Source organism: Oncorhynchus clarkii, unplaced genomic scaffold (genome assembly GCF_045791955.1).
Source record: "Oncorhynchus clarkii lewisi isolate Uvic-CL-2024 unplaced genomic scaffold, UVic_Ocla_1.0 unplaced_contig_1892_pilon_pilon, whole genome shotgun sequence".
NCBI classification, from domain to species: domain Eukaryota; kingdom Metazoa; phylum Chordata; class Actinopteri; order Salmoniformes; family Salmonidae; genus Oncorhynchus; species Oncorhynchus clarkii.
In genome coordinates, this window is record NW_027259108.1 from 1 (window position 1) to 13,053 (window position 13,053).

At 43.5% G+C, this 13,053-nt stretch overlaps 1 protein-coding gene across 1 annotated transcript in view; it reads left to right on the top strand.

Annotated features, from left to right (window-relative positions):
- Positions 1–1,535: 1,535 nt before the first annotated feature.
- LOC139399522 (adhesion G protein-coupled receptor L1-like) overlaps positions 1,536–13,053 on the top strand; it is a gene marked incomplete at both ends in the record, with an annotated part of 38,682 nt that continues 27,164 nt past the window's right edge. Inside the window, one exon of the mRNA XM_071144921.1 lies at positions 1,536–1,863. Within this exon, the coding sequence (XP_071001022.1) occupies positions 1,536–1,863 (328 nt within the window). The remainder of the gene's footprint in view (positions 1,864–13,053) is intronic.

Here is a 13,053-nt window from a genome sequence, read left to right on the forward strand (position 1 = left end):
AGAGGAGTGTAACAGGATGATGGAGGGAATAATAGAGAGAGGAGTGTAACAGGATGATGGAGGGAATAGAAGAGAGAGGAGTGTAACAGGATGATGGAGGGAATGGAGGGAGGAGTGTAACAGGTAATGGAGGGAATGTAGAGAGGAGTGTAACAGGATGATGGAGGGAATAGAAGAGAGAGGAGTGTAACAGGATGATGGAGGGAATAGAAGAGTGTAAGAGGAGTGTAACAGGATGATGGAGGGAATATAAGAGTGTAAGAGGAGTGTAACAGGATGATGGAGGGAATAGAGAGGAGTGTAACAGGTAATGGAGGGAATAGAAGAGAGAGGAGTGTAACAGGATGATGGAGGGAATAGAAGAGAGAGGAGTGTAACAGGATGATGGAGGGAATAGAAGAGAGAGGAGTGTAACAGGATGATGGAGGGAATAGAAGAGAGAGGAGTGTACCAGGATGATGGAGGGAATAGAAGAGAGAGGAGTGTAACAGGTAACAGGAATGGAGGGAATAGAAGAGAGAGGAGTGTAACAGGATGAATAGAAGAGAGAGGAGGGAATGGAGGGAAAGAGAGAGGAGTGTAACAGGATGATGGAGGGAATAGAGAGAGAGGAGTGTAACAGGATGATGGAGGGAATAGAAGAGAGAGGAGTGTAACAGGATGATGGAGGGAATAGAAGAGAGAGGAGTGTAACAGGATGATGGAGGGAATAGAAGAGATAGGAGTGTAACAGGTAATGGAGGGAATAGAAGAGAGAGGAGTGTAACAGGATGATGGAGGGAATAGAAGAGAGAGGAGTGTAACAGGTAATGGAGGGAATAGAAGAGAGAGGAGTGTAACAGGATGATGGAGGGAATAGAAGAGAGGAGTGTAACAGGATGATGGAGGGAATAGAAGAGTGTGAAGAGGAGTGTAACAGGATGATGGAGGGAATAGAAGAGTGTGAAGAGGAGTGTAACAGGATGATGGAGGGAATAGAAGAGATAGGAGTGTAACAGGATGATGGAGGGAATAGAAGAGAGAGGAGTGTAACAGGATGATGGAGGGAATAGAAGAGAGAGGAGTGTAACAGGATGATGGAGGGAATAGAAGAGAGGAGTGTAACAGGATGATGGAGGGAATAGAAGAGAGAGGAGTGTAACAGGATGATGGAGGGAATAGAAGAGAGGAGTGTAACAGGATGATGGAGGGAATAGAAGAGTGTGAAGAGGAGTGTAACAGGATGATGGAGGGAATAGAAGAGTGTGAAGAGGAGTGTAACAGGATGATGGAGGGAATAGAAGAGAGAGGAGTGTAACAGGATGATGGAGGGAATAGAAGAGTGCGAAGAGGAGTGTAACACAGGGATGGAGTTGGACTGGACATTTCTAAGCTCAACTAAAATAGGCCTAATGGTTTATTTATTTATTTCATAGATACACTTTCTTGTGTTTATCACCGTAACACCAGGATTGAGCGTTTAAGAATGGGTGATATTCTGTAGTTTGAGATATATTTATGGTTACCATCACCCCCCCCCCCCCCCCTCCTCCCAGGTGAACCCGTACACCCTGCGCTTCGAGGGCACCTGGGAGACCAGCTTCGACAAGAGGCTGGCGTCCAACGCCTTCATGGCGTGCGGCGTGCTCTACGCCGTGCGCAGTGTCTATCAGGACGATGACAGCGAGGCCGGCGGGGATCTGATCCTTTACGCCTACAACACGAACCGTGCCCGGGAGGAGCCCGTCCACATCCCCTTCCCTAACCCCTACCAGTACGTCTCCTCTGTGGACTATAACCCCAGAGACAACCAGCTCTACATCTGGAACAACTATAATGTTCTGAGATACCCGCTGGAGTTCGGACCACCGGACCCCACCACTGGTGAGTCAACGCAGAGTCCTGAGATGTGTGTGTACAGTGGACCTTTATTTCTGGTATAATTTGTCCATTGATGTCAGTTGTAGTGGGATATTTGCACAAATGCAAATCACCACCTGTTCGCCCTCTTGTACGTACCTTGCTTTTTCAGATTAATTATCCATTGTGTTTTGGGTGAATATTTTAGCGATGCAGGCCTATCTGGAGTAAGTATTTGGCCCTGAGAGAGAGGGAGAGAGAGAGAGAGAGACAGAGGCAGACAGACAGTCTTGTCCCAGTGTTGTTAGAGGAGACTGGGTGTTTGATCAGTTGAGATTTTGTAGTTGGGATGTGTTACTTCTATGGATGCATTACAGTTGGTTGTTAATGTCGGTAGTGACTTCTGTCATATACATTTGATCAATAATTGACATCCTCCTTTCTTCTTCCTTTCTTGTCGTGCACGCTCCCTCCCCTCTCCAAGGTTAGTGATAGGAACTCTGAAAGAGTAATATATAGATATATTAAAGTAGTTTGTCGTGCACGCTCCCTCCCCTCTCCAGGGGTAGTGATAGGAACACTGAAAGAGTAATATATAGATATATTAAAGTAGTTTGTCGTGCACGCTCCCTCCCCTCTCCAAGGTTAGTGATAGGAACACTGAAAGAGTAATATATAGATATATTAAAGTCGTTTGTCGTGCACGCTCCCTCCCCTCTCCAGGGGTAGTGATAGGAACACTGAAAGAGTAATATATAGATATATTAAAGTAGTTTGCCGTGCACGCTCCCTCCCCTCTCCAAGGTTAGTGATAGGAACACTGAAAGAGTAATATATAGATATATTAAAGTAGTTTGTCGTGCACGCTCCCTCCCCTCTCCAGGGGTAGTGATAGGAACACTGAAAGAGTAATATATAGATATATTAAAGTAGTTTGCCGTGCACGCCCCCTCCCCTCTCCAAGGTTAGTGATAGGAACACTGAAAGAGTAATATATAGATATATTAAAGTAGTTTGTCGTGCACGCCCCCTCCCCTCTCCAAGGTTAGTGATAGGAACACTGAAAGAGTAATATATAGATATATTAAAGTAGTTTGCCGTGCACGCTCCCTCCCCTCTCCAGGGGTAGTGATAGGAACACTGAAAGAGTAATATATAGATATATTAAAGTAGTTTGCCGTGCACGCCCCCTCCCCTCTCCAGGGGTAGTGATAGGAACACTGAAAGAGTAATATATAGATATATTAAAGTAGTTTGTCGTGCACGCCCCCTCCCTTCTCCAGGGGTAGTGATAGGAACACTGAAAGAGTAATATATAGATATATTAAAGTAGTTTGTCGTGCACGCTCCCTCCCCTCTCCAAGGTTAGTGATAGGAACACTGAAAGAGTAATATATAGGTATATTAAAGTAGTTTGTCGTGCACGCTCCCTCCCCTCTCCAGGGGTAGTGATAGGAACTCTGAAAGAGTAATATATAGATATATTAAAGTAGTTTGCCGTGCACGCCCCCTCCCCTCTCCAGGGGTAGTGATAGGAACACTGAAAGAGTAATATATAGATATATTAAAGTAGTTTGCCGTGCACGCCCCCTCCCCTCTCCAAGGTTAGTGATAGGAACACTGAAAGAGTAATATATAGATATATTAAAGTAGTTTGCCGTGCACGCCCCCTCCCTCTCCAGGGGTAGTGATAGGAACACTGAAAGAGTAATATATAGATATATTAAAGTAGTTTGTCGTGCACGCTCCCTCCCCTCTCCAGGGGTAGTGATAGGAACACTGAAAGAGTAATATATAGATATATTAAAGTAGTTTGTCGTGCACGCTCCCTCCCCTCTCCAGGGGTAGTGATAGGAACACTGAAAGAGTAATATATAGATATATTAAAGTAGTTTGTCGTGCACGCTCCCTCCCCTCTCCAGGGGTAGTGATAGGAACACTGAAAGAGTAATATATAGATATATTAAAGTAGTTTGTCGTGCACGCTCCCTCCCCTCTCCAGGGGTAGTGATAGGAACACTGAAAGAGTAATATATAGATATATTAAAGTAGTTTGCCGTGCACGCTCCCTCCCCTCTCCAAGGTTAGTGATAGGAACACTGAAAGAGTAATATATAGATATATTAAAGTAGTTTGTCGTGCACGCTCCCTCCCCTCTCCAGGGGTAGTGATAGGAACACTGAAAGAGTAATATATAGATATATTAAAGTAGTTTGCCGTGCACGCCCCCTCCCCTCTCCAGGGGTAGTGATAGGAACACTGAAAGAGTAATATATAGATATATTAAAGTAGTTTGTCGTGCACGCTCCCTCCCCTCTCCAGGGGTAGTGATAGGAACACTGAAAGAGTAATATATAGATATATTAAAGTAGTTTGCCGTGCACGCTCCCTCCCCTCTCCAAGGTTAGTGATAGGAACACTGAAAGAGTAATATATAGATATATTAAAGTAGTTTGCCGTGCACGCTCCCTCCCCTCTCCAAGGGTAGTGATAGGAACACTGAAAGAGTAATATATAGATATATTAAAGTAGTTTGTCGTGCACGCTCCCTCCCCTCTCCAGGGGTAGTGATAGGAACACTGAAAGAGTAATATATAGATATATTAAAGTAGTTTGCCGTGCACGCCCCCTCCCCTCTCCAAGGTTAGTGATAGGAACACTGAAAGAGTAATATATAGATATATTAAAGTAGTTTGTCGTGCACGCTCCCTCCCCTCTCCAGGGGTAGTGATAGGAACACTGAAAGAGTAATATATAGATATATTAAAGTAGTTTGCCGTGCACGCCCCCTCCCCTCTCCAGGGGTAGTGATAGGAACACTGAAAGAGTAATATATAGATATATTAAAGTAGTTTGTCGTGCACGCCCCCTCCCCTCTCCAGGGGTAGTGATAGGAACACTGAAAGAGTAATATATAGATATATTAAAGTAGTTTGCCGTGCACGCTCCCTCCCCTCTCCAAGGTTAGTGATAGGAACACTGAAAGAGTAATATATAGATATATTAAAGTAGTTTGCCGTGCACGCCCCCTCCCCTCTCCAAGGTTAGTGATAGGAACACTGAAAGAGTAATATATAGATATATTAAAGTAGTTTGTCGTGCACGCTCCCTCCCCTCTCCAGGGGTAGTGATAGGAACACTGAAAGAGTAATATATAGATATATTAAAGTAGTTTGCCGTGCACGCCCCCTCCCCTCTCCAGGGGTAGTGATAGGAACACTGAAAGAGTAATATATAGATATATTAAAGTAGTTTGTCGTGCACGCTCCCTCCCCTCTCCAGGGGTAGTGATAGGAACACTGAAAGAGTAATATATAGATATATTAAAGTAGTTTGCCGTGCACGCCCCCTCCCCTCTCCAAGGTTAGTGATAGGAACACTGAAAGAGTAATATATAGATATATTAAAGTAGTTTGTCGTGCACGCTCCCTCCCCTCTCCAAGGTTAGTGATAGGAACACTGAAAGAGTAATATATAGATATATTAAAGTAGTTTGTCGTGCACGCTCCCTCCCCTCTCCAGGGGTAGTGATAGGAACACTGAAAGAGTAATATATAGATATATTAAAGTAGTTTGCCGTGCACGCCCCCTCCCCTCTCCAAGGTTAGTGATAGGAACACTGAAAGAGTAATATATAGATATATTAAAGTAGTTTGCCGTGCACGCTCCCTCCCCTCTCCAGGGGTAGTGATAGGAACACTGAAAGAGTAATATATAGATATATTAAAGTAGTTTGCCGTGCACGCCCCCTCCCCTCTCCAGGGGTAGTGATAGGAACACTGAAAGAGTAATATATAGATATATTAAAGTAGTTTGTCGTGCACGCCCCTCCCCTCTCCAGGGGTAGTGATAGGAACACTGAAAGAGTAATATATAGATATATTAAAGTAGTTTGTCGTGCACGCTCCCTCCCCTCTCCAGGGTTAGTGATAGGAACACTGAAAGAGTAATATATAGATATATTAAAGTAGTTTGTCGTGCACGCTCCCTCCCCTCTCCAGGGGTAGTGATAGGAACACTGAAAGAGTAATATATAGATATATTAAAGTAGTTTGCCGTGCACGCCCCCTCCCCTCTCCAGGGGTAGTGATAGGAACACTGAAAGAGTAATATATAGATATATTAAAGTAGTTTGCCGTGCACGCCCCCTCCCCTCTCCAAGGTTAGTGATAGGAACACTGAAAGAGTAATATATAGATATATTAAAGTAGTTTGCCGTGCACGCCCCCTCCCCTCTCCAGGGGTAGTGATAGGAACACTGAAAGAGTAATATATAGATATATTAAAGTAGTTTGTCGTGCACGCTCCCTCCCCTCTCCAGGGGTAGTGATAGGAACACTGAAAGAGTAATATATAGATATATTAAAGTAGTTTGTCGTGCACGCTCCCTCCCCTCTCCAGGGGTAGTGATAGGAACACTGAAAGAGTAATATATAGATATATTAAAGTAGTTTGTCGTGCACGCTCCCTCCCCTCTCCAGGGGTAGTGATAGGAACACTGAAAGAGTAATATATAGATATATTAAAGTAGTTTGTCGTGCACGCTCCCTCCCCTCTCCAGGGGTAGTGATAGGAACACTGAAAGAGTAATATATAGATATATTAAAGTAGTTTGCCGTGCACGCTCCCTCCCCTCTCCAAGGTTAGTGATAGGAACACTGAAAGAGTAATATATAGATATATTAAAGTAGTTTGTCGTGCACGCTCCCTCCCCTCTCCAGGGGTAGTGATAGGAACACTGAAAGAGTAATATATAGATATATTAAAGTAGTTTGCCGTGCACGCCCCCTCCCCTCTCCAGGGGTAGTGATAGGAACACTGAAAGAGTAATATATAGATATATTAAAGTAGTTTGTCGTGCACGCTCCCTCCCCTCTCCAGGGGTAGTGATAGGAACACTGAAAGAGTAATATATAGATATATTAAAGTAGTTTGCCGTGCACGCTCCCTCCCCTCTCCAAGGTTAGTGATAGGAACACTGAAAGAGTAATATATAGATATATTAAAGTAGTTTGCCGTGCACGCTCCCTCCCCTCTCCAAGGTTAGTGATAGGAACACTGAAAGAGTAATATATAGATATATTAAAGTAGTTTGTCGTGCACGCTCCCTCCCCTCTCCAGGGGTAGTGATAGGAACACTGAAAGAGTAATATATAGATATATTAAAGTAGTTTGCCGTGCACGCCCCCTCCCCTCTCCAAGGTTAGTGATAGGAACACTGAAAGAGTAATATATAGATATATTAAAGTAGTTTGCCGTGCACGCTCCCTCCCCTCTCCAGGGGTAGTGATAGGAACACTGAAAGAGTAATATATAGATATATTAAAGTAGTTTGCCGTGCACGCCCCCTCCCCTCTCCAGGGGTAGTGATAGGAACACTGAAAGAGTAATATATAGATATATTAAAGTAGTTTGTCGTGCACGCCCCCTCCCCTCTCCAGGGGTAGTGATAGGAACACTGAAAGAGTAATATATAGATATATTAAAGTAGTTTGTCGTGCACGCTCCCTCCCCTCTCCAAGGTTAGTGATAGGAACACTGAAAGAGTAATATATAGGTATATTAAAGTAGTTTGTCGTGCACGCTCCCTCCCCTCTCCAGGGGTAGTGATAGGAACTCTGACAGAGTAATATATAGATATATTAAAGTAGTTTGCCGTGCACGCCCCCTCCCCTCTCCAGGGGTAGTGATAGGAACACTGAAAGAGTAATATATAGATATATTAAAGTAGTTTGCCGTGCACGCTCCCTCCCCTCTCCAAGGTTAGTGATAGGAACACTGAAAGAGTAATATATAGATATATTAAAGTAGTTTGCCGTGCACGCCCCCTCCCCTCTCCAGGGGTAGTGATAGGAACACTGAAAGAGTAATATATAGATATATTAAAGTAGTTTGTCGTGCACGCTCCCTCCCCTCTCCAGGGGTAGTGATAGGAACACTGAAAGAGTAATATATAGATATATTAAAGTAGTTTGTCGTGCACGCTCCCTCCCCTCTCCAGGGGTAGTGATAGGAACACTGAAAGAGTAATATATAGATATATTAAAGTAGTTTGTCGTGCACGCTCCCTCCCCTCTCCAGGGGTAGTGATAGGAACACTGAAAGAGTAATATATAGATATATTAAAGTAGTTTGTCGTGCACGCTCCCTCCCCTCTCCAGGGGTAGTGATAGGAACACTGAAAGAGTAATATATAGATATATTAAAGTAGTTTGCCGTGCACGCTCCCTCCCCTCTCCAAGGTTAGTGATAGGAACACTGAAAGAGTAATATATAGATATATTAAAGTAGTTTGTCGTGCACGCTCCCTCCCCTCTCCAGGGGTAGTGATAGGAACACTGAAAGAGTAATATATAGATATATTAAAGTAGTTTGCCGTGCACGCCCCCTCCCCTCTCCAGGGGTAGTGATAGGAACACTGAAAGAGTAATATATAGATATATTAAAGTAGTTTGTCGTGCACGCTCCCTCCCCTCTCCAGGGGTAGTGATAGGAACACTGAAAGAGTAATATATAGATATATTAAAGTAGTTTGCCGTGCACGCTCCCTCCCCTCTCCAAGGTTAGTGATAGGAACACTGAAAGAGTAATATATAGATATATTAAAGTAGTTTGCCGTGCACGCTCCCTCCCCTCTCCAAGGTTAGTGATAGGAACACTGAAAGAGTAATATATAGATATATTAAAGTAGTTTGTCGTGCACGCTCCCTCCCCTCTCCAGGGGTAGTGATAGGAACACTGAAAGAGTAATATATAGATATATTAAAGTAGTTTGCCATGCACGCCCCCTCCCCTCTCCAGGGGTAGTGATAGGAACACTGAAAGAGTAATATATAGATATATTAAAGTAGTTTGCCGTGCACGCTCCCTCCCCTCTCCAGGGGTAGTGATAGGAACACTGAAAGAGTAATATATATATATATTAAAGTAGTTTGTCGTGCACGCTCCCTCCCCTCTCCAGGGGTAGTGATAGGAACACTGAAAGAGTAATATATAGATATATTAAAGTAGTTTGCCGTGCACGCTCCCTCCCCTCTCCAAGGTTAGTGATAGGAACACTGAAAGAGTAATATATAGATATATTAAAGTAGTTTGTCGTGCACGCTCCCTCCCCTCTCCAGGGGTAGTGATAGGAACACTGAAAGAGTAATATATAGATATATTAAAGTAGTTTGCCATGCACGCCCCCTCCCCTCTCCAAGGTTAGTGATAGGAACACTGAAAGAGTAATATATAGATATATTAAAGTAGTTTGCCGTGCACGCTCCCTCCCCTCTCCAGGGGTAGTGATAGGAACACTGAAAGAGTAATATATAGATATATTAAAGTAGTTTGCCGTGCACGCCCCCTCCCCTCTCCAGGGGTAGTGATAGGAACACTGAAAGAGTAATATATAGATATATTAAAGTAGTTTGTCGTGCACGCCCCCTCCCTTCTCCAGGGGTAGTGATAGGAACACTGAAAGAGTAATATATAGATATATTAAAGTAGTTTGTCGTGCACGCTCCCTCCCCTCTCCAAGGTTAGTGATAGGAACACTGAAAGAGTAATATATAGGTATATTAAAGTAGTTTGTCGTGCACGCTCCCTCCCCTCTCCAGGGGTAGTGATAGGAACTCTGAAAGAGTAATATATAGATATATTAAAGTAGTTTGCCGTGCACGCCCCCTCCCCTCTCCAGGGGTAGTGATAGGAACACTGAAAGAGTAATATATAGATATATTAAAGTAGTTTGCCGTGCACGCCCCCTCCCCTCTCCAAGGTTAGTGATAGGAACACTGAAAGAGTAATATATAGATATATTAAAGTAGTTTGCCGTGCACGCCCCCTCCCCTCTCCAGGGGTAGTGATAGGAACACTGAAAGAGTAATATATAGATATATTAAAGTAGTTTGTCGTGCACGCTCCCTCCCCTCTCCAGGGGTAGTGATAGGAACACTGAAAGAGTAATATATAGATATATTAAAGTAGTTTGTCGTGCACGCTCCCTCCCCTCTCCAGGGGTAGTGATAGGAACACTGAAAGAGTAATATATAGATATATTAAAGTAGTTTGTCGTGCACGCTCCCTCCCCTCTCCAGGGGTAGTGATAGGAACACTGAAAGAGTAATATATAGATATATTAAAGTAGTTTGTCGTGCACGCTCCCTCCCCTCTCCAGGGGTAGTGATAGGAACACTGAAAGAGTAATATATAGATATATTAAAGTAGTTTGCCGTGCACGCTCCCTCCCCTCTCCAAGGTTAGTGATAGGAACACTGAAAGAGTAATATATAGATATATTAAAGTAGTTTGTCGTGCACGCTCCCTCCCCTCTCCAGGGGTAGTGATAGGAACACTGAAAGAGTAATATATAGATATATTAAAGTAGTTTGCCGTGCACGCCCCCTCCCCTCTCCAGGGGTAGTGATAGGAACACTGAAAGAGTAATATATAGATATATTAAAGTAGTTTGTCGTGCACGCTCCCTCCCCTCTCCAGGGGTAGTGATAGGAACACTGAAAGAGTAATATATAGATATATTAAAGTAGTTTGCCGTGCACGCTCCCTCCCCTCTCCAAGGTTAGTGATAGGAACACTGAAAGAGTAATATATAGATATATTAAAGTAGTTTGCCGTGCACGCTCCCTCCCCTCTCCAAGGTTAGTGATAGGAACACTGAAAGAGTAATATATAGATATATTAAAGTAGTTTGTCGTGCACGCTCCCTCCCCTCTCCAGGGGTAGTGATAGGAACACTGAAAGAGTAATATATAGATATATTAAAGTAGTTTGCCATGCACGCCCCCTCCCCTCTCCAGGGGTAGTGATAGGAACACTGAAAGAGTAATATATAGATATATTAAAGTAGTTTGCCGTGCACGCTCCCTCCCCTCTCCAGGGGTAGTGATAGGAACACTGAAAGAGTAATATATATATATATTAAAGTAGTTTGTCGTGCACGCTCCCTCCCCTTTCCAGGGGTAGTGATAGGAACACTGAAAGAGTAATATATAGATATATTAAAGTAGTTTGCCGTGCACGCTCCCTCCCCTCTCCAGGGGTAGTGATAGGAACACTGAAAGAGTAATATATAGATATATTAAAGTAGTTTGTCGTGCACGCTCCCTCCCCTCTCCAGGGGTAGTGATAGGAACACTGAAAGAGTAATATATAGATATATCAAAGTAGTTTGCCGTGCACGCTCCCTCCCCTCTCCAGGGGTAGTGATAGGAACACTGAAAGAGTAATATATAGATATATTAAAGTAGTTTGCCGTGCACGCCCCCTCCCCTCTCCAAGGTTAGTGATAGGAACACTGAAAGAGTAATATATAGAGATATTAAAGTAGTTTGCCGTGCACGCTCCCTCCCCTCTCCAGGGGTAGTGATAGGAACACTGAAAGAGTAATATATAGATATATTAAAGTAGTTTGTCGTGCACGCCCCCTCCCCTCTCCAGGGGTAGTGATAGGAACACTGAAAGAGTAATATATAGATATATTAAAGTAGTTTGTCGTGCACGCTCCCTCCCCTCTCCAGGGGTAGTGATAGGAACACTGAAAGAGTAATATATAGATATATTAAAGTAGTTTGCCGTGCACGCCCCCTCCCCTCTCCAAGGTTAGTGACAGGAACACTGAAAGAGTAATATATAGATATATTAAAGTAGTTTGTCGTGCACGCTCCCTCCCCTCTCCAAGGTTAGTGATAGGAACACTGAAAGAGTAATATATAGATATATTAAAGTAGTTTGCCGTGCACGCTCCCTCCCCTCTCCAGGGGTAGTGATAGGAACACTGAAAGAGTAATATATAGATATATTAAAGTAGTTTGTCGTGCACGCCCCCTCCCCTCTCCAGGGGTAGTGATAGGAACACTGAAAGAGTAATATATAGATATATTAAAGTAGTTTGCCGTGCACGCTCCCTCCCCTCTCCAGGGGTAGTGATAGGAACACTGAAAGAGTAATATATAGATATATTAAAGTAGTTTGTCGTGCACGCTCCCTCCCCTCTCCAGGGGTAGTGATAGGAACACTGAAAGAGTAATATATAGATATATTAAAGTAGTTTGCCGTGCACGCTCCCTCCCCTCTCCAAGGTTAGTGATAGGAACACTGAAAGAGTAATATATAGATATATTAAAGTAGTTTGTCGTGCACGCTCCCTCCCCTCTCCAGGGGTAGTGATAGGAACACTGAAAGAGTAATATATAGATATATTAAAGTAGTTTGCCGTGCACGCCCCCTCCCCTCTCCAGGGGTAGTGATAGGAACACTGAAAGAGTAATATATAGATATATTAAAGTAGTTTGTCGTGCACGCTCCCTCCCCTCTCCAGGGGTAGTGATAGGAACACTGAAAGAGTAATATATAGATATATTAAAGTAGTTTGTCGTGCACGCTCCCTCCCCTCTCCAGGGGTAGTGATAGGAACACTGAAAGAGTAATATATAGATATATTAAAGTAGTTTGCCGTGCACGCCCCCTCCCCTCTCCAGGGGTAGTGATAGGAACACTGAAAGAGTAATATATAGATATATTAAAGTAGTTTGTCGTGCACGCTCCCTCCCCTCTCCAGGGGTAGTGATAGGAACACTGAAAGAGTAATATATAGATATATTAAAGTAGTTTGCCGTGCACGCTCCCTCCCCTCTCCAAGGTTAGTGATAGGAACACTGAAAGAGTAATATATAGATATATTAAAGTAGTTTGCCGTGCACGCTCCCTCCCCTCTCCAAGGTTAGTGATAGGAACACTGAAAGAGTAATATATAGATATATTAAAGTAGTTTGTCGTGCACGCTCCCTCCCCTCTCCAGGGGTAGTGATAGGAACACTGAAAGAGTAATATATAGATATATTAAAGTAGTTTGCCATGCACGCCCCCTCCCCTCTCCAGGGGTAGTGATAGGAACACTGAAAGAGTAATATATAGATATATTAAAGTAGTTTGCCGTGCACGCCCCCTCCCCTCTCCAGGGGTAGTGATAGGAACACTGAAAGAGTAATATATAGATATATTAAAGTAGTTTGCCGTGCACGCCCCCTCCCCTCTCCAGGGGTAGTGATAGGAACACTGAAAGAGTAATATATAGATATATTAAAGTAGTTTGTCGTGCACGCTCCCTCCCCTCTCCAGGGGTAGTGATAGGAACACTGAAAGAGTAATATATAGATATATTAAAGTAGTTTGTCGTGCACGCTCCCTCCCCTCTCCAGGGGTAGTGATAGG